The 22,999-nt window shown below is 42.5% G+C and overlaps 1 protein-coding gene across 1 annotated transcript; it reads left to right on the plus strand.

The window, feature by feature from the left end:
- The first annotated feature begins 1,043 nt into the window (after positions 1 to 1,043).
- nampt2 (nicotinamide phosphoribosyltransferase 2) lies at positions 1,044 to 22,202 on the plus strand. The gene is made up of 11 exons (XM_080845903.1): positions 1,044 to 1,272; positions 5,522 to 5,657; positions 11,002 to 11,105; positions 11,236 to 11,364; positions 12,006 to 12,164; positions 15,508 to 15,638; positions 16,117 to 16,342; positions 16,878 to 16,997; positions 17,456 to 17,596; positions 18,092 to 18,217; positions 20,462 to 22,202. Exons 1-11 carry the CDS (start codon positions 1,225 to 1,227, stop codon positions 20,633 to 20,635), a joined length of 1,494 nt encoding a protein of 497 aa, XP_080702029.1. The 5' UTR covers positions 1,044 to 1,224; the 3' UTR covers positions 20,636 to 22,202.
- Positions 22,203 to 22,999: the final 797 nt, after the last annotated feature.

A 22,999-nucleotide genomic window follows, 5' to 3' on the forward strand; every position in this document is an offset into this window, starting at 1 on the left:
ATAGTTCGGGTGGCTTATTGTTGCAGATTGGTTCTTTGGATTGGGGTTATAGTAAAATATATATTTTTAAACAAATAAACAAAATAAAAACAGTAGCCTAGACCTCAATCAAACAACTGGTCATGTTTTGTGTGGGGAGGTGCGCTTTGTATCACGGCTGGCTATGTCATTTTGGAATTAGGAGCCATGTTCTTCGGGAGAGGCTTTAGGTGGGTTATTTGGTTGTTTGTTTAGAGCGAATGCCTTGATTGGGAACATCGATGTAATCTACATAATTAACTTTGGCGTAGGCTATGCCTATGAAAAAAACATTGACAACGCGGTTTTTCAGATAATTTCGTTTCTTTAACTCCTCCCATGATCAATTTCTGCACATCGTGGATAGTAGGCTAAGCCCAGGCTATTCTTAGACATCGACTATCAGGATAAAATCACTCATGTAGCCTATATTGACACATCTGTGCTCGCCAGTGCGTTCGACAGTGATTCGTTGATTTAAGAAAAGAGGGTTAGATAGCCTACACGTTGTCGCGGGGTTCCTTGAAGTAGGCTATTCAACAGGATTTTATGGGTGTGTCACTCAGGGGAAATGCACGTAAGCATCTTCCAGAGAAACGATCATTCGGCCACACTGAGGAGCACAGCATAACACGGTTTCACTTTCGAGTACGAAAAATTGAAACAGCTGGCCTGGAGCCAGATAACCAAGCTCGGAATCTAACACGTACACCATGGTGCTTGCCAATTCAGTTTGCTGCTCACTGATAAGTAAAATGAGAAGGCGGGTAACATTTCCCACTTTAACTTTGCTAATATCAGTTGCTGTAAGATCTCTCAGGACGTAGAAATCGGTAAAGTTGCGCAAAAAGTAGCCTTATTGAACAGACCGGCTTCGAAGTTGACACAGCCACCCTCTGGCGTCACAACACTCGTGTACTAGCTTGTCACGTGCTCTCAATACATCTGGTTGGCCCTGCCCCCTCTCCCACCCCCAAGTTGCCTATTCAACTAGAGATGCGCCTACTGTGTGAATGCACTGCAGCAGTTGAGTTCTTTTTAAGACTACCAAGTTGTCAAACTACTTTAGTATAACACGTTGTTCCTGAACGCTTGGAAGTGATTTAACATACCAAGAGAGATTGCCGCTTCATTTTCCGTCTAAAGACGCAGTATAAGTAGCGACACTAACGAGTAGGTCAACTTGGTCTGAATTACACGGCAGATATGGCAACACAGGATTTTAATTTTTTGTTGGCTACCGACTCCTACAAGGTGAGTTATTTCTGAACTTTGGCTGATAAGACCACAAAGCGATACGTACCCAGTTGGACCCGCTACCCTATCGGTTCGACCTTTCAGATGAAAACAAATGTTATGGGCAGCTAGCAAGCCAGCCAGTCTAGGTTACGGTAGCTAGTTAGCTGGAAAGAACAAGCCAGATTACGACATTGCTAACATAATTAGCTTCTTTACACGTATATATGGACACGATCTACAAGCTAGAATATATTTCAGATGAGCTTTAAATAAACCTAGCTAGATAGCAGACCAATGCATTGATAGACCTGTGGTAGAAGTTAAATTAGCGGTCGCTAGTAGCTAGCTAACTCCACTCATTGAAAAGCAGTGGTGGGTGGAGCTTGTGCTGAATTGGAAGTGAAGCTATTCAGCCTGGGCTTTGCTTAGAAACGAAACTGTGTTTAACGAAAGTGAAATTGTGATTTTAAATTGAAGTATTTTATCTCTGAATAAACTCTTATATAATTGAGAGCACGTGCGTTAATATTTTAACGTCTTCTGAACTCGCTGGCTGTAATTTAAGATACTACGCAGAACTTCCACTACAGGACGTGTCTAGTGTCATGTTGCCATTTGACATTAGTTAACCTTAGGCCAGCTCCTTTATGCTTTGAAGACACTCGCATATCTCCATGTTGTATGGGCTTTCTTGAAAAGACATCGCATGTTATTGTTGTCAGTTGTTCAGACTTTGATGTCAGGCTCAGTATTTGGAATCAGTAATAGGGATCAATCTGCCTCTAGAAACCTACGTGTCTCGACACTGGTCGAATTACAGTGAGTACGGGCTTTGTTTGTTGTCACCCTTCATTCAGTGACCAGGTTAAACAAGAACAGCCTACATAACTACTTGATCTGTAATACATTCTTTTAGCCAATATCGCTTTAAGACTGTGAGAGGTCACCGGGCGCTGAAAAAGGTCACATGTAATTGGAAGAAGTCATCCAGGTTTTTTGTGATCCGAGTTAAATGGCAAAGGATGATTCCTAGTGACCCAGAACATCAGCATGCAAAATGTCAGCCAGCTTTCTGTGCCAATGATGTTCACTCTCAGCTCTCTCTGAATGGCAACAACTGTTGTCCTATCACAAGTTAGATAATTAATTCAGACTTTGCCCTAGTCCGCAATCAGAGATTTCATCAGCTCAGTCTAAAGTTATAGTTTCACTGAGGGTGGAATGGAAAAGAAAAGAGAAAAACTGAAAGCCAACTAAAAGCAATCATGTACTGCACATGAACACAATTCCCCCCCTGTGCCAAGATCAGGTTATCTTTATCACCAGATGGACATGTGGTTCAACACATGTATCTGTTATGTAATTCATAGCAATGGGATTTGGGCACTACCCCACTTGCATAAGTGACCGCTGTATAGAAGCATACCAGCCCACTGGAATATGTGCAGTTTCAGGAAATACTAGTTCTACATCAGTTCCTAAGAATTAAGACTTGAATGAATCAAGTCTAAATTCATAGGAACTGATCTAGAACTAGTATTTCCTGAAACTGCACATATGCCACGGTTTTGTTTTCTGTTTCTGTTCACGTCTGCATAATTATGACCTTGGTATTGTTGTTGGGGTTTTTAAAGGGGGAAGACATAACTTAGAGATATGAAGGCTATATTCACCCGTGTAGGGGAAACTTGCCATAAAACACAAAGCACTAAATGCATAACATCTGATGATGTGACATAATGAGATGTATCATGTGACATGAGAAATAGTTAACCTTTGTATAAAATTAGAGCCATAACATACAGAAGTCTTATGTTTATGTAGGATGGTAGGACACCTCAGATGTCCAAATATATCGATTAACAAGGTGTGATGATTACAAAAACAAAAAAAACAATGTAACTATCTAACAGTCAGTCTAAATCTCATGGATTTTTGGGCTGAAGCATTAGGCCTATGCTGCTTTCGAATATTTATGGAAGTTTCAGAGCCTCCATTATTGCCACAGTTACACATGTTGAGCTAATAAAGGGACCAGTTAACTTCAAGTTTTAAGTTTGTTTGGATTTAGGGACTAAGGGATATCTTAAAATGCAAATGTAACAAATTACGCGAATTATGCTTACTGGGTGAACTAGTATTAGGGTCAGTATCCATGGAGGATGGTCTTAGATGTAAAAAAAATACATAAAATATATAAGTGTGTGTGTTCTCTTTGACCTTCAACTTTTATGACATTACCATGGTGATGCAATCCATGCAGTCAAATTAAACTGACTTTGACCCTAGCTGCAAATTAGTGGTTCACTGATTAAACTCAATTGGCTATAGCTCATGCTCTGCTTTGGAGACTGCAAAGGGAAGAGTTTACAGAAAAAAACCTACATTAGGCCTACTTTAATGATAAAATAATGATAGGCTATTTGAGCCTTTCCTTTACATAAGCCTTTGTTGTATGGCAGTAAGTTTATGTTTAGGCCTAAGTTTATGAGCATTATGAGCTTTTAACTAAATTAAGACTTTATTTTTTGCTTGATTTATGGGATAGTGGTCGTGTTGTTGGAGAGTGATAGCCCCTATAAATTTCAGGGATCTGCGGAAAGTGGGTCAACCAGTCACCCTGAAAGACACATCTTCCTAGGAGCCCTTACATTACTGTGGTCTGCCCAGTTCTGAGTCCTTGCTCTCTAGAACTCAGGGAGTTTTGGTCAGCTGGCTGTGCTGACGTTGGCCATGAGAAATCAAAGGCACAGAGTCCCCTTAATTCTGCTCATGTGGCACTTAATGTGCTTCAATCAGCATTGCCAGCTTCCCAAGCTCTGTTGGCAAAATAAATGGAAGCCCTCATGCAACTGCCATAGAACATCAAGGAGAACAGAGGGTGTAGGATAGGATCACACGAGAGCTCTGCTTTGTTGATTGCTGTGTTAATTGTGGCCTGTATATACAACTGAAGGAGTAGTGGCTCTTTATTATCAAATTTCAGTCTGAGAGAGCACAAAGGAGGCCTTGTGTATGGACCAAACATGTACATTTCTCTCCCTTCCTCCAAAACATTTTTTTGTCTCGGGCAAATTAGTGCCCCCTACTGCAGGACTAATGATGGGACAGTAAACTTTTCGTTACGTTCTTCTCGTCTTAACTAGACTAGACGTACTACATAGTTGCATAATACGACTGACGGCAGCAGCCGCAGAGAGAATGAGGAAATGAAATGAAAAGATATGTTATCCTTAGTGTGATAACTTGTTGATAACGTTTCTGGCAAAAATAGACAAAATGTTTTTGTCCTGTTCTGTGTGGAACATTTAAGGAACTATATTTTGTGGATGGGGCGGCTGTACACTGATCGGGTGTGAATCAGGTCTGTGAGTGGCATTCTGTTGTCTGGAGACCTGTGTAGTGAATATGAGCGTGAGTGTGACTTTATAACAGGCATATTCTTGTGCTAAATCTGAGCATTTTGTGAAATTTACATATGCAACAATATGAGCTTTATTGTATAAATGTTCTTGGCATTTATTTACATGCCATTTGTGATATATACATGTAGGATTATTAGTTGAAGGCAAGAATATGTTTGAAAAAAACACAAATGTACAACAGAACAGAGGCATACACTGTCATAATAATAAGTTTAAATAAAGCTTCAAGATGCGATCATCGGGGTCCAATTTTGAATTTTGTAAATGTTACATCAGGATTTAAAACTAATTTTGAAGACAGACCAAACCATGTCAGAAAAACAGAGGAAAACTTGATGTAGCTTGTTGTAGTGACATCTTATAGCTAATATTTTGGAAACTGGGTCAAAAGCTTCTAGCATAAAAGTGTAAGTACAACCTAAAAAACTTTTTTTTTAGCTGTAAAACACTTAATTTTTCATTTTATTGATTAAAGAAATATGCAGCAGGATCCTTAACTCGTAAGGCATGTTTAACATTAATGCAGTCTCTGAATTAAGACTGCATTACAAGTCTGGAGTAGAGTCATGGAAATCTTTGAAGGTGAATTCCAAAGGTTATCTAGGCTAAATGCTGAAGTGGGGCACAGAATCATCTAGTAGGCCTAACACCTGCCTGTGTCAGTGACATGCCTTTATGTGGTGGACTTGATTTTGGTTTGTTGGTTTTTGTTTGTTTATTTTCTATATGCTTTTCTTTTGAGGAATCCTTTAGTAACTAGCACATACCAAAGAAATCGAAAGGCTTTGTTTAGGTTTGGTCACCTCTTTGAGCCTTGTGCGTCTCCTCTGTCGTTCTAGGTCACACACTACAAACAGTATCCACCCAACGTGAGTAAAGTTTACTCATACTTCGAGTGCCGGCGCCGGAAGGATGCCCAGTTCCATGAGGTGGTGTTCTTCGGCCTGCAGTACCTCCTCAAAAAATATCTGGCAGGTCAGTAGTGGCCCATTTGGCTGTCATCAGTTGCGTCACTGCCGCTTAGGGTGACCGGAGAGCAGTGTGTGAGCATGTGGTCGACATCGATCAAACACGTCCTGTTGATATGACTAACAGGGCTACATACCATACCCTGCCATTCCATACTATGCAATGCCTGAAATAAAAGTTCATGCTAAAAGCACTCAAAAACGTTTCCAGACGTACTCTGATGACGTACTCTGATGAGTTACCACTCCTCTCAACCAGACCTCTATGTCTATAATAAACAGGTTGTTGAGTAAAACCAATGGCTGTAAAATGTCTAACTTGTGTATATACAGCGGGTAAAATAAGTATTGAACACGTCACCATTTTTCTCAGTAAATATTTTTCCAAAGGTGCTATTGACATGAAATTTTCACCAGATGTTGGTAACAACCCAGGTAATCCAAACATACAAAGGAACCAAAACAAATTAGTTCAGAAATTAAGTTATGTCTAATAATGTGAAATGACACAGGGAAAAAGTATTGAACAAGCTTACTGATATTTATTTAATACTTTGTACAAAAGCATTTGTAGGTAATAACAACTTTTAGACACTTCCTGTATGGAGAAACTAGTTGTATGCATTGCTCAGGTGTGAGTATGGACCATTCTTCCACACAAACGGTCCTCAAATCTTGAAGTTCCCTTGGCCTCTTCTATGAACTCTGATCTTCAGTTCTTTCCATAGATTTTCAATTGGATTCAAGACAGGTGATTCTAGCATCTTTATTTCCTTTCTCTGAAACCAATTGAGAATTTCCTTGGCTGGTCATTGTCTTGCTGAAATGTCCACCCTCGTTTCATCTTCATCATCCTGGTAGATGGCAGCAGATTTTATTAAGAATGTCTCGGTACATTTTTCCATTCATCCTTCCTTCAATTGTATGGCGTTTGCCAGTACCGTATGCTGAAAAGCAGCCCCACACCATGATGTTCCAACCTCCAAACTTCACTATTGGGATGATGTGCAATGCCATTTCTCCTCCAAACATTGTGTGCATTATGGCATCCAAAGAGTTAAATTTTGCTCTCATCTGACCAGACTACAGTCGTGGCCAAAAGTTTTGAGAATGACACAAATATGCATTTTCACAAAGTTTGCTGCTTCAGTGTGTTTAGATATTTTTGTCAGATGTTACTATGGAAGGCTGAAGTATAATTAAAAAGATTTAATAAGTGTCACTGGCTTTTATTGGCAATTACATGAAGTTAATGCAAAAAGTCAATATGTGCAGTTTTGACCCTTCTTTTTCAAGACCTCTGCAATCCGCCCTGGCATGCTGTCAATTAACTTCTGGGCCACATCCTGACTGATGGCGGCCCATTCTTGCATAATCAATGCTTGGAGTTTGTCAGAAATTGTTTTTTTTGTTTGTCCACCGGCCTCTTGAGGATTGACCACAAGTTCTCAATGGGATAAAGGTCTGGGGAGTTTCCTGGCCAATGGACCCAAAATATCAATGTTTTGTTCCCAGAGCCACTTAGTTATCACTTTTGCCTTATGGCAAGGTGCTCCATCATGCTGGGAAAGGCATTGTTCATCACCAAACTGTTCCTGGATGGTTGGGAGAAGTGGCTCTCGGAGGATGTTCTGGTACCATTCTTTATTCATGGCTGTGTTCTTAGGCAAAATTATGAGCGAGCCCACTCCCTTGGCTGAGGAGCAACCCCACACATGAAGGGTCTAAGGATGCTTTACTGTTGGCTTGACACAGGACTGATGGTAGCTCTCACCTTGTCTTCTCCGGATAAGCTTATTTGCAAATGCCCCAAACAATCGGAAAGGGGATTCATCAGTGAAAATTACTTTACCCCAGTCCTCAGCAGTTCAATCCCTGTACCTTTTGCAGAATATGAGTCTGTCCCTGATGTTTTTCCTGGAGAGAATGGCTTCTTTGCTGCCCTTCTTGACACCAGGCCATCCTCCAAAAGTCTTCGCCTCACTGGGCACGCAGATGCACTCACACCTGCCTGCTGCCATTCCTGAGCAAGCTCTGTGCTGGAGGTGACCCGATCCTGCAGCTGAATCATGTTTAGGAGACGGTCCTGGCGCTTGCTGGACCAAAACATCCTCCGAGAGCCACTTCTCCCAACCATCCAGGAACAGTTTGGTGATGAACAATGCCTTTCCCAGCATGATGGAGCACCTTGCCATAAGGCAAAAGTGATAACTAAGTGGCTCGGGGAACAAAACATTGATATTTTGGGTCCATTGGCCAGGAAACTCCCCAGACCTTAATCCCATTGAGAACTTGTGGTCAATCCTCAAGAGGCGGGTGGACAAACAAAAAAAAACAATTTCTGACAAACTCCAAGCATTGATTATGCAAGAATGGGCCGCCATCAGTCAGGATGTGGCCCAGAAGTTAATTGACAGCATGCCAGGGCGGATTGCAGAGGTCTTGAAAAAGAAGGGTCAAAACTGCACATATTGACTTTTTGCATTAACTTTATGTAATTGCCAATAAAAGCCAGTGACACTTATTAAATCTTTTTAATTATACTTCAGCCTTCCATAGTAACATCTGACAAAAATATCTAAACACACTGAAGCAGCAAACTTTGTGAAAATGCATATTTGTGTCATTCTCAAAACTTTTGGCCACGACTGTATATTCTCCCAGTATTTCACAGGCTTGTCCAAATGTTGTGTAGCAAACTTCAACATACTTCAACATGCTTTATCTTAAGCAATGGAGTCTTGCGTGGTGAGCGTGCATACAGGCCATGGTGGTTGAGTGCATTACTTATTGTTTTCTTTGAAATAATTGTACCTGCTAATTCCAGTTCTTTCTAAAGCTTTCCACAAGTGGTCCTTGGCTCTTGGACAACTCTGATCATTCTTTTTACTCCTTTGCAAATCCTGCGAGGAGCACTTGGTCATGGCCAGTTTATGGTGAAATTACGTTCTTTCCACTTCCGGATTATGGCCCCAACAGTGCTTACTGGAACAATAGGAAGTTTAGAAATGCGTCTGTACACAATTACATCAGTATGTTTTGCAACAATAAGGTTGCAAAGGTGTTGAGAGAGCTCTTTACTTTTACCCATCATGAGATGTTTCTTGTGTGACACCTTGGTAATGATACACCTTTTAAAAGGCCATCAATTGGGACTGAAACAGCTGATATAAATTTGCACTCTCAAGGGGCCGGATTGCTTTCAAATTACTGATAGATTTCAGCTCTTGTCTTGGCTTTCCATGCCTTTTTGCACCTCCCCTTCTTCATGTGTTCAATACTTTCCCCCTGTATCATTAGGTTTCCTCCGGTAGGAGGTAACCTATTGTTATTGTAGGCTTTCCTATTATTATTATGTTGCTGCAATGGGAGTCAATGGCAGCCCCTAGAACCATATGGTAACTTTTTGTGAAATTTGGCACACTCATTAAGGACAGTCCCTTCTTTATTCACACCAATTTTCATGGCTCTCATTAGACCACTCTAGCGCCACCAACAGGTCAAAGTTGGACTTTTGTAACACACGCAACTTTTGAACCGTATGACCGATTTTCATAAGTGAGGTACCATTGGATTCCCTGGATCAAGACGAATTAAACCCACCCCATGGCGTCAATTTCCGGTTATATAGATTTCCGCTATTTCCGGTTTTATCAAAAACCTTTGAAAGCCTACTCCTCCTACAATTTTTGGCAAATCTTCTTCAAAATCACCAGAGATGATCTTCAGACCTAGCCTCACAAAAGTTACTTTTTAGAATTTTGATCCTCACAACCGTTTGTCCGGTACAGCCACTCAAATTCAGCAGAAAAGTCGCCAAACAGGAAGTGAGGTCATATCTTGGCAAATCTTTGACAAATCAACACCAAACTTGATATGTCACTGGAAGACACTACAACATGTTGCCATGTGCAAAGGCAACTTCATATCTTGAAAAATGATTGATATAAAGCAAATTGGATAGATTGTTAACGCTAAAACAATGCTTTACACATCAACAGGTCAAAAAGTGATACTCTGATTGAATCACAAGTTCATGTGAAGACACTTGAGAATGTTTAGAACACAAATCTGAAAAAAATTTGACTGTAAGATGAAAAGTAGATTTTTGGTGAATATTTGAAATACGCATGCTTGGCTAATTGCTAGGGTGTTTCTCAAGTCTGCCTCTCTGCCCCTGCCCCTCTGGTCTTGCCTGCGTGTGTGCTCCAGATTCTCTCTCACACACACACACACACACACACACACACACACACACACACACACACACACACACACACACACACACACACACACACACACACACACAGGGACAGGGACAGGCTCCTTTAACACGCGCAAGCACACACACACATCATTTAAGGAAATTTAGGGATGACCACACCCCTTCTCACTCTTAGCTTGAAGCCATGGCCCTTGAGGATCTTCAAAGTAATGCATTTGAAATGTAATATCCCATTGGCAAGTCTGCAGCATGGATTTTTCTATACAGTGACAAATTGTCACAAAAATACATTTTTCCCTGGTTCGCAATGTCTGGAGGAGGAAACCGCCATCGCTGCTTGCAGCTATATTTTTTTATTATTACCGTTATATATTTTTGTAATATAACTTATTTGTTTTGGTTTCTTTGTATGTATGGATTGGTGAAAATGTCATGTCAGTAGCACCTTTGGAAATATATTTACTGAGAAAAATGGTGACGTGTTCAATACTTATTTTACCCGCTGTATATATATAGGCTCTTAGTATAATTTCACCCCAAAGAATTCATGAAAATGATCACAAATGAGTTAGAGTAATTCTGTATGAAAATCCTTTCAGTGAGATACTGATATTATTCATTTACGAGTTGTGTTTTTATGAAGACAGAAAGCACTCCAGAGATTATTTCAGTACAAGACAGTTTTGATGTGAACACTGAGAGGCGGAACATACTGAGAGCATGTGTGGATCTCTGACCTCTGAGCACCCTAGTGTCCTGATCTTTTGGCCCTTAGGACCTTTAAAAGACCCCCCCCCCCCCCCCCCCCCCCAGTTCTGTATTTGAAGACCTGATGGGAACCCTCTTTGCTATGTCAGCAGGGATTTTCTTGTTCTCAGCAAGCCCCTTCCACATCCCAACCCCCCAGATGAGCCATTGGTTGCTTTGTTTGGAACTGGTTAATCCTTTAAAGTTGTCCTGGTTTAATGTTGCCGTTGAAGGTGCAAGCAGAGAAGCTGGTGGAAAAATAATGCTAGTATGCTGTAGGAAAAATAATCTTGCTCAGCTGTGGCAGGGATGTGCTTGGGGTTAATTGGGTGATATTCCCTTGAAGCCTTTTTTCTTTGCCTCTTATCCCCGTCATCAGGTCGTGTCATCACAGAGGAGAAGATTCAGGAGGCAAAACTGTTCTTCCAGATGCACTTTAGACAGAAGGTGTTTGATGAAGATGGTTGGAGGAGAGTTCTGGAGGTAAGAGCAAGACTTCTTACGGTGGATGGCAGGCACTCAGTAATAACACTCCTACACATTTGTCTGTGCCTAGTAAAATAAGACTACCGAAAAGTGATTCCTGTGTTTTCTCTCTTGTTGTCTCTGTCAGAAATATGATGGTCGCCTTCCCATCCGGATTAAAGCCGTTCCTGAAGGGAAGATCATTCCGAGAGGAAACGTCCTTTTCACTGTTGAGAACACTGATCCGGACTTCTTCTGGCTCACCAATTACGTTGAGGTACTCTATCCATGTCTGTTTATGAGTGTTTATGAGTGCTCAAAAATTGTATGCCTTTAAAACATAGCAGGATCTTATCAAAGCCAGGAAAGATATTCATACCATTAAAAACATTATAACGGAAATGCCTTTGGCCTTTAGTTTAATGCATTTTTTTACAATCTGTGAGGGCGCAGCCAGCCAATGGTAGCTGATAGAACTTGTCAGCCCAGTGTGTGCCTAGAGGCTGTAAAGTGCAGCATTGTGTGTGTGTGTGTGTGTGTGCGTGTGTGTGTGTGTGTGTGTGTGTGTGGGCGTGGGGGGGGGTTCTGTTGTAATAGTCTGGCTAGCGCTGCAGCTCCCAGACGCAGTCAGTTGGCTGTAATTAGCCAAATGAGGTCAGTGATGATTCTGGTGGCCGGCTAATCAGCTGGACTGCTGCCCTATTGGTCTCCTGATCACCACCAGCCGAACCATCCCATGGCTCGCCCCCTGACACCAATGCCCTGACTGGCTTTGCTCTGCTCTCTGTCTGTCTATTACACACACAATGCACAATCTACACACACACACACACACACACACACACACACTCTCTCACGCACTTAGGACTCACTGCCCTTTTTCCCCTGCCTCCCTACTTTCTCTTTCTCTTTCTCCAGACCATGCTGGTGCAGATGTGGTACCCCATCACCGTGGCGACGATCTCTCGAGAGTTCAAGAAGATCCTGGCCAAGCACCTGAAGGCCACCTCGGGCGGCCTGGAGGGCCTTGACTTCAAGCTGCACGACTTTGGATACCGGGGAGTGTCTTCTCAGGAGGTAAGGAACCCATCGCTAGCAATGTCCCATCATCCCCCCCCCCCCACACACACACACACACACACAACACACTTTTTTTCGTCTTGTTTCTCCGTAAAACCAGCTGACGTGTTTCTAGGCAACTTTGACTGAATTCAAAGTTTAAGAATGTGAGAGAAATGTCAAAAATACCTTCATATGAGGTCACCCTCGCTTTTATACTCATTTGCTTATTTAACGTGTGATATAGATGTATTATATGTGTTATAGCTATAGCGTTGTCTAGTTTGTGAACAGGCCGAGTTACACTCGCATGTTCAGTTTACTTTTCATCTGCTTCACATCCACAAAGAGGCTTCCTAAGAGAACAGTAAACCAAACATTATTTAAAAATAGGACGGAATAATACATGAAATAAAATCCAGGGACACACACACACACACACACACAGCAGGGAGCGGTTTCACAGAGAGATACGATCTGACCTTTTGGCAGTGCGCAAGACTGACCAAGGCTAATGCTACGCCCTCTTTATAAAGCATTAAGACTATTCAGCAGGCAGTACTACTTCATAATAGTTTTTTAGAATTATTTTGATTACTTGCGTTCATTCAGCCTTGCTTAACTACCTCAGCAGTCCAGTTTGAGAGAAGTGTTTTCCACTGTGGGGCCGCCTGTGCCTGTGGTTGTCTGGCTGGGTCCGTTGTGCGGTGGCCCCCTCAGACATCACTTGGTTTGAGAACGTGTGTGCTGAAAAAGGTCAGCACTGTCACCTCCACTTACATCAGCGCTTTGGAAGAGCCAGGTGAAGCGTGACTGGAGATAGCCGCTGCCCTTCTGATCAAATGGAAATTGGAAATTGAGCATCCAAGTCATCTATATATCTATATATCTGCAGGCTATCCACAGGAATCTTTTCTGGAAGTGATGCAACAGTTGCTTACAGTTTATTGAAGTAGGCCACACATGTATTTGTACTCCAGTCCTAATGGTATTCCTTTAAGGGAAGCACCCTTGGCCTTTTACTGCAAGGCTTTTCTGCAAGGCATTGCTCTTGCCTGTAGTCGAAGGGTGATGGTTTTCTTAAGGTTGGACAGGATGGGGATGGTATCGATCTTTTCTGAGGCCGTGTCAGACTGGTCCCCCATATGGCTTATTGATCCAGTGACATCAAGGGGTGACTGATGTTTCTCGTCCCTGTTTTCTCCTCCACCGCCAGCAGTGGCTATTCTATTCTGCAGCTGAGATTTCCCATGTCACCACCCCGGTTGAAGTGAAAGTGAAAGTGAAGTTGCGGGAAATGGTCACGATTTATGTCTGTGTCGGTGTCTCTGTGTGTGTGTGTGTGTGTGTGTGTGTCTATGCGTGAGTGCGTCCTCTATTATGGCTGAGGCTCTGAGAGAAGATGACTCTCAAGGTTATTATTATCGCTGTCTTCATTGCCACTATTATCATTATCCTTTATTGGGTCCAATGGCTAATTATTTGCAATTACCTTTGCCACAAAATGTCTTAACATCAGATGGCCGCCTTGCAGCGCTCTTTAGCACCTGGCAGACTGCGCCTATTTACTCAGTTTGATTGACAGACACCATTTCTGTGTGGGAATAGGGATTTGCTTTCATCTGCCACTAATATAGCCTTTTAAACAGTGTGAGGTTGAAGGTTAGGACTGTAATCTCCTCTGCTAGCTGCACATAGCAGCGACCGCTGATAACAGCCACTGGATGATGGCATCTGCCGTGATGGCTGCCATTCTAATGGAGGTGAGGAGCGGTGAGAGTGTCACTGGGGTTCCTGCACTTTTGAGAAATGGAATGAGTAAGTTGCGAAAAACGAGAAAAGAGATGGAGGGAAAAGCTTGTGGCGTCTTCACATATAAGCGCATTTCAGATAGGAGTAAAGACAGAAGAGGGAACATAAGCTCTGTGTCTGTGTTGCCAGATGGTGTGTTCTTGATGTACCTTTACAAAACTGTGTTTCAAGCACACTGTGGGGGACAGCTCGGTCACCCCACGTTATTGGGATGTGGCAACTGAAATTTTAGTGGTGAAGAGTACCAAACCACGGTCCACAAGATGATTCGTTTTGTACAAAAATAGATCTCTGGGTTTACTTGGTTCCAACACCAAACATATACAAAAACAAACAAACATTAATCCGTACTTAAACAGCACTTGAAACTAGGTCACTAGTATAGATCACAAAGCAACAGTATTCCATAAGTCTTTCACAAAGCATGTACTTCACCTAACATCAAGTCAGTACTTCTCCTCTCTCCCCCTGCCAAAGGAATGAGGCAGGTTTAAATAAGGCTGCCCATTTGGCTAGATTGGACCAATAAGATCCAATTGGATATAACCATCTTAGTGGGGTAACTCTCCCCGCATTAGTCCTACAATGATCATCATATATAACATTCATAAATACATTAATCCACCACAAAGTTCACAACTGTTGCCATAATCATGCATTCACCCTAATTACACGATTTACACATAACACTCATGATATTAACAAACATCACATCAAACACCCCTCCTGATAATGCCCATCTCCCTCCCCTGTGGGACGTGGAAAAATATCACCCATTAGCGGCGCGCACTTCCGCAAGCAAACAGTAGTGCGGGAGTGAATGTGAGTGTCTGTATGGATGTATTCACCGGGATCGTATGCTGAAACAGAGAGTAAAGGTGAGATGACATGATAATGGATGTAATGACAATAAACAGGTGAACAGTGACATAGGTGAATTATGCTTTCAGTTCATATTGCGGTTTTACCGCGTTGCAAACAAACAATGGCGTTGCCAACAAACAATTGCGTTCAAAGCCGAACTCGCGGCAAACTCTCGCAGCCCATCATGCACACAGCTGCATAGTATGGGTAGCTAGCGATAGTCATTGCTATGCGTGGGTGTGTGTGTGTGTGTGTGTGTGTGTGTGTGTGTGTGTGTGTGTGTGTGTGTGTGCGTGCGTGAGTTCAATGTCTCTCTCTCTCTCTGTCTCTCTCTTCTGCTCCTGCGGCAATGAGAGTAAGTCTCTTTCTCCCGCGTCTGCGGGGCAACGTGAGTAAATGAGTTCATGTGGACGCTCAAGGTGGAAAGGGGATTTCACTTTTCCACACACACCAAAGGCCTGCGGTACCCAGGAGTAACTCTGTTGGTGTGGTTCACAGACGGATCAGGAGATGGCTCCCATTTCTATCTGTTTTACAGTATTTTGACCTGTACCTTCCTCTGTGTGTGTGTGTGTGTGTGTGTGTGTGTGTGTGTGTGTGTATGTGTGTGTGTGTGTGTGTGTGCGTCTGCGTGTGCGTGTGCGTGTGCGTGTGTGTGTGTGTGTGTGTGCTTGTGTGTTCATAGTCAGCTGCTCTGGGTGGAGCAGCCCACCTGGTGAACTTCTGCAGCACAGACACAGTGGCGGGGCTCCTCATGGCCCAGCGTTACTACAGCTGCCCCATGGCCGGCTTCTCCATCCCTGCCGCCGAGCACAGGTGAGGGGACCACACACAAACACACCCGCACACGCACACGCACATGCACACACCGAACACACACAGGCACACACACACACACACACACATATGCACACCTGGGCCCACTTTCTCAAACAGAGGAACATGTGTAGATGAACTGCAACACCTTTGAAATTAGTATGGCAGTTTTTTGTAAGTTTAATTATTCTGGGAGATATCACAGTAGTTGACACAATTTAGCACAGGTGTGAACTCGTAATTGGGCTGTGAAAGGTATTGTTTTTCCACTGTGATCCTGATGAATATGGAATCAGGCCCAACTAAGCGTAATTAGCCAAAGCGTTATTAAATGACTGTGTGATCACATCAGATCTTATGGGTGATTGATTTAAAGGAAGGATGACTAAAGCCCACCATCTTCCACCTTATCCACTCTTTTCTCTCTCTCTCTCTCTCTCTCTCTTTGTCTGTCTGTCTGCCTCTGTCCTGTCTGTAGCACCATCATCTCATGGGGAAGGAACCGTGAGAAGGAGGCCTATGAAAGCCTGTTGGACCAGTTCCCGACCGGGCCTTTGGCCGTGGTCAGCGATAGCTACGACATTTTCAAGGCCTGCAAGCACATCTGGGGCGACAAGCTGAAGGAGCGCGTGATGGAGCGCAGCGAGGACTCCACCCTCGTCATCCGGCCCGACTCAGGAGACCCCGCTGAGACCCTGCTGGAGGTGGGCACCGGAGCAGGCCTAGCGCTGAGCACACGGGACAGAGTAGACTACAGTGGGCCAGGGTCTGTCTGTAGCTCTGGTAACTTCATATCAGACAGATACATAATAAACTATAAGACCAACTACAGACCAAAAGTATTCACCCTTACAACGGTTCACACCAACAGTGTGAGACTGCCTGGGGTAGGCAGAGCCTCTTCACCTGCACCTGCATGTGTTTAAGGCTACTTTTAGTCTTTCCTTTGCTCAAGAAGAAAACGAGTTCAATACTTTAATACCACAGGTGCAATGGGATCACACATCACTAATTGATCGACAGACAGGAAGGCTTTTGGAAGGCATGTCTGCCAGCCGTTGAGGAAGGAGTGATATTTTTAGCTGCGTGACTCATCGATTTCCCCCTGATCTTGTCAAGTGTTTTTTTTTTTTTTTTCATATATCATGAGATGTGAAAGTCTAACGTCTCTCTCTCTCTCTCCCACCCTCTCTCTCTCTCTCTCACCCCTTTCTCTCTCCCCCCCCTCACTCTCACCAGGTGATAAAGATTCTGGAGGAGTGCTTTGGCTGCTCTTTAAATTCAATAGGCTACAAAGTGCTGCCACCCTACCTGCGCATCATCCAGGGTGACGGCATTGATCTGAAGTCTATCGAGGAGGTGAGGATGAAATAACACCCAGAAGTGTGTGTCTTTGTTCTCATTTGTCCCTGTTGACATTTTGGGTTTAATTTGAAACAGTATTTTGGATATGCTTTCTGCTGTATTTTTACAAATCATGTAATGATGGCGTGCCAGATCGGTACATTTGAGTTTTGCCTTGGAGAAGTTTTGTGTACAACAAGGTGTATATATTAGGTCATGTCGATCTGGCCAACAGGCTTACTCAGATCATGTATATTTTTTGTATGTTGATATAATGGTAATATAATTCTGAGAAAATGACCCATTGACTCTGGAATCCATGATGGATGGACTCACTCCAGTCCTAGCTCAACAGCTCCTCTGCTGTTTACTGGAGTAATGACACATCCTATGCAGGGACTACATTTATGTGGACCGACCCTCCAATCACGGCTCCCTCAGAGCTAACACTCCTCTTTGATTCGTCGGGACAGATTTTGGTGAAGCTGAGTGACGAGGGCTACAGCGCGGAGAACGTGTTCTTCGGCTGTGGCAGTGCCCTCATGCAGAAGCTCAACAGAGACACGCTCAACTGCGCCTTCAAGTGCAGCTATGTGGAGAGCAACGGCAAGGGGGTGAGTGAAGGCCTCATTTCTTGACTCTCGTGCCACAACACCATACCAAGACAAGTTCTCTCCAGACGCTGTGCTCTCGTCACCTCCTGCTGAACAGCACACAAGACGAGTGCTGCATAAGTGCTTGTGTGGGGGGAAGAACATATTGGCATAGCGCTAAATCTCCCATTCACAGATGAACATTGAAAGTAGCTCTCTCTCTCCCCACAGTCCCTATCTGTCTAGTACCAGTGCTGCAAAGACTAAAAAGTGTTAATACGGCTGGTGTGATGCTCGTAATTATTGATTCAGTCATTGACTGGGGCCTTGAGAGATATGTCTGCTGCAGCAGAAGCTCAGCAGCTGAGGTTGGATTCCTTCCATCTGTCAGAGCTCTCACTCTGGGAATACCTCAGTGATATTTCTGTGAATTTGATGCGAAGCATAGAGTCATAGGGGAGATGGGTGCGCAGACATTCATTGGTGGGTACTGACACCTTACTTTCTTACTTACAGATGGATGTGTACAAGCAGCCAGTGACGGACCCGTCCAAAGGTTCCAAACGGGGTCGCCTGTCTCTGCGCAAGAACTCCGAAGGCTTCATCGAGACGGTGGAACGCGGCGCGGGCAAGCCAGAGGAGGTGAGCCCCTCGTGGCCGACCCGGCAAAGAACATTTCTCAGCTTTACACACACACACACACACACACACACACACGCACGCGCACACACACACACACACAAATACCTTGATAGAGAGAGATGGAGACACATAACCGCGGCTCATCTTTCTTTCCATCAGGTTAATAATAATATAATAAGTCAGTAGCCACCAAATATGGCTTCAAATCTTTGGCTATAAATACTCCCACTGCTTTCGCTATTTCCTCCGCCAAGGAGGTTTTGTTTTCGGTGCAGTTTGTCTGTTTGTAAACAGGATTATGCAAATACTACTGGCTTGATTTCCATGAAACTTAGTGAAATGGTTTGGCCTGGGCCAAGGAATAACCCATTCAATTGATGGATTTAATTAAATGGATCAGAAAGTACAACGTGGATGCAGTCTGCAGTGCAATAAGCATATTTTTGCAAATGAAACGAAAAAGACATATATATGTTAATACTGCAGTTCACGTGTGAGGATTGAACCAAAGGGGGTGTTCTAAATATCGTGTGCCATTGCATCCCTAATACACATACACACGAATAGATGTAATATGCCAGTGCTGCTCCTGGCCATTCTACATCCTGTACAGATACATAGATGCACACACACGGACACACGGACACAAGGACACACACACATAACTCAACGCACGCACGCACAAGCGAATAGATGTAAGATGCCAGTACTGCTCCTAAAGTATGAGGTTGTCATCTTTTTTTGCTTTTAAATTCAAATACTATTGTTTAAATCAATTATATTAACTTTGAACACCGATTCTCTCCTGTGAGCTACTTCAGCATTGAGCCACTGCGTTGTGATTTTAGCCCTGTCCCTACTAGTAGGCAATCCCTCTCCCAGCCCTGGTTTTACAACAGACTGCTCAGGTTTTCTTGTGATATTGTGTAGAATTAAAATCCCCACATCATGATTTTACCTTTGCCATAATTCACAATTGGGATTTGTTTCTAAAGGCATGGACAGGGTTAGATTTACACCACATGTACTGCTTTGAGGATTGGCCAGAAAGCTCTACTTAGGTCTTATGACTATAAAAACCCTTTCCCACATCTTAAAGGCACCCAGTGCAACTTTATGTAAACATTCAATGAAAAATAAACATTCAATTTCTAGTCTTTTTTACACGTAGTAAGTTTCAATAGCTCCATACCATTACATATCGACATTCAAGGAGCAAAGATGAGATGTCGTTGTGTGGTGAGAACTGATAGAAAATCGTAAACAACAACAATCGCCGGTGGGGAGAAGCCATTTTTCCATTGACTGGAAGCATGCTTTATTTATTGTAGGTTACAAAAAATAAAGAAAATGGCGGTGGTTTGACATCAACTTGGAGACTTTTTCTCACTTAAGCATTTAAGCACCGATGTTGCCATTGTTAACACTTACCTACTTTTAAAACGCATTACGTCAAGGCCCTAGTTACACCTAAAAGGTGATTAACATTACAAAAACAGTTGCCAGACATTTTGTGGGTGTAGAACAATCTAGCCAGATACGCCTTTAGTTCTGTTATACAAAGTTTCAACTGAAACATACATACAAATACATGTCAGCATACAGTCAGGATTACCATAGTCTATGACATACCTTTAGCCCATTTCTGCTCATAAGGATCCTCGGAGCAGGAGGAATGCTGAATCCACGTCATTGCTTCTTTGTAGGCTAACCTTCCTACCGGTGGGATTTTTTTTTTAAAGGACACCCCCAGAAACCTTTAATCTTCTACATATATGCCACTTGTGCATCACTGTTTTTTTAGTTAGAGAAAATATACAAAAACATCAAGGCATGTCAGACTACCTAAAAAAGTTTGATCCTTTAGGAATTTATAGAACAAAACAGTCACATAAGCTAGAGTAGACTCTCAAATACTGATCAAACTGCCTAGTGATTGACTACTATTGTTGTTTTGGTTCCCATTCTTACACTTGATTGGCTTGATATAGAATAGAGAGCTTTTGCCCATTTCATAACTTGTTTGTTTTCAGAAAGCATGGCAAGGAAGGACAGGAGTGTCAGAAGATTATTGAATACTTTTGCAAGCCATTGGAGCTTCCTTGGAAAGATCTATTTTAGTTCATGATATGGGGAAATCTGCTGAGTATTTGAGCTTTCTCCCGCATTCATTACCCTCAGATAAAACTCAAACCCCCTCCGTCTCTCTCTCTCTGTCTCTGTCTCTCTGTCTCTCTCTCTCAGGATATGCTGGTCACTGTGTTTGAGAACGGCTCCATCCTGCAGGACTACACCCTGGAGGAGATCCGCAAGCACGCGCGGCTGTCGGAGGAGGATATCTCGCCCCCACAGCACAACAACGACGAGCTCAACGGCCTGGGCATACACCACAAGCACATCATGAATGGGGTTCACTGATTGGCCCGTCCATACCCCCCTCCCTGTCTGTCTGCACTGTCCACACCACTGGCCTATGACTTTTCTAACACTGCCCAAAACTGATCTTTCCTCTTCCTTACTGATCATGGTCAAAGATCATGTGTTTTATTTGACAAAAGTGACATACCAATTTGAATGCCATGTCTACAGACACATCTGGTTGTTTCATTTATACCCACTAACATATGCCAACAATTTTTTTACTGGCTTTTAAGACCGTTGTTTTTTTTTTTTTAAAGACTTTTAAGCGTTCCACAGATTACATTTTTTTCTTCTCACTGGTAGCCATTTTCCTTTGAGGCTGCTGCAGCACTGCAGATTGGCATTGACATGCGTCTCTTTGAATGCCAAATTGTTGATGGGGTGAATATACCCAGGCTGTATATACTTCTGTTGATTCTGATCTGAAGGAAGATTTCCTCTGGCTTCGTTTGGAGGTGGTTAACCGGCCTCTCCAAGTCCAAGTCACATAGGAGCATATCGAAAAACAGACAACATCCTATCAAACGGCTTTGATTCCTTATTTTTAACTCAAATCAATGAAGGCTTGACTGTTGTGTGAACCTGTTCGCCACTTTACCCCAATCTTCTTCAATTCTTCTTCAAACTGGAAGAGTATCTTTTTGAAGCCATTTGTTTTGGCCCTCAGTAGTTCAGTTTCACCAGGCTGATAACTGTTGGAAACAAATGCTCCAGTAAGCACTCACTACAGCCATTGGCACTATGCAGTCCACCAGGCAAGACAGATATGCTCCATTGGAAAGAGATGTCTACTCTCCTTTTCCTTGAGTATGTTCTTTAGGGTCTTTAGCAGTAATGAAGTAATGGGACACTGAAAAATACTTGATATTATTATTATTATTATTATTATTATTATTATAATTATTTGCTCTGATTGTTTGCTCTTGATTAGTGTGTTATATGCATGCATTGGGTTTGGCTGGAGAGCACATCTTGTGATGTGTAGGGGGCACAGTGCTGAGGGTCGGCTGGTCCACGGATCCAGAGACCAGTGGTTGCCTTAAGAACCTCTCAAACCTCACGGCAAAGAGGAGCAGGTTGCTCTCTCACGGCACGCTAATTATTTTCAATTCTTTATGTTTAGGTGAACCTTGATTATAAGTGTGTGTGAGAGACAGAGCGAATTTCTAATTGTGCTTCCTTTATTAGGTATTTGAGAGTATTCTTGGCATGTTTAGTTCCTTTTGCCCCTCTATCTTTATGTCTTCATGAGAATAAGCTGCATTATTTAAATGTTTTTTTTTTGCCCTCTTTCTCTTGGACTTTTCAGGCAAAGCTGTTAAAAGAAATAACTAATTAACTGTGTAATTTGGCAATTTGATATGAAGCAGTTTATCCTACCTCCTTTTTCTATATAAACAATACTGTATATTAGTAATAATACGCTTGATGATAATTCAGTTCAATAGTATAATATTCTTTTATGTAAATATTGATGAATATAATATTGTTTTTTCCTTTTTTTGCTGTACAAAAGTAATATTTTGTATCAGGAAATTAAACAGACCTTTTATGTATAACTTCACCATTACTGTGTCCAGCACATTTTATACTTCCATCTTTTACATGAATATTAGCATCTACACCACATCCTGGTAGCATTTGAAGATTAGCATTGTGGCTGGACTCACCATTTCACTCTTGGCTTTCACCATGGCAATGGAGGTAACAAGTGACTGAGCCAGACAATGTTTATAGGGGTGGCCAGGCTGAGACCATTACTGACATGAGGGTGGCCAGGCTAAGACCATTACTCACATGGGGGTGTCGCAGCTGATGTACTGTCATTTGTTTTCTGCATGGCAAAGTGCTGTAGGCCAGGTAATCCCTTTCTGTTCTGCTTACAATTCTGTTAACAAATTTTTCAAAACAATAACGGCATTCTCAAATCTCCACACAGAAAACTGAAAACCTCACACACAAAATCTTCAACCTGACACTCCCTTTGCAAGATGACTCTGCCATCAAATCTCTATACTGTTCACAAAATGGAACTCTCGTTTTCATTTGGTACACACAGCCATATTTTCAAAACACACACACATACTGTACATTCATTGAGTACACACAACTAAGCATTTGCTGCACACTACCAAGCATTTACAGCACACTGAAGTGCAAAATTGAAAACACAATCACTGAAATGACTATGGACTTTGGAATTTCTCCTTTTGTAAAATGTCTCAGTGTAGACCTACTTTTCTCATATTCAAACATAGAAACATATTTACAATTTCAGTCTCCTGTTCGGTGGTGAAAGTGTGTGTTCTTCCTCCACGGTGTGGTTCTCTTTCAGTCCTGCAAAATACTAATACTGTGAGC

Source organism: Sprattus sprattus (assembly GCF_963457725.1).
Source record: "Sprattus sprattus genome assembly, chromosome: 10".
In the NCBI taxonomy this organism is placed as follows: Eukaryota; Metazoa; Chordata; class Actinopteri; order Clupeiformes; family Clupeidae; genus Sprattus; species Sprattus sprattus.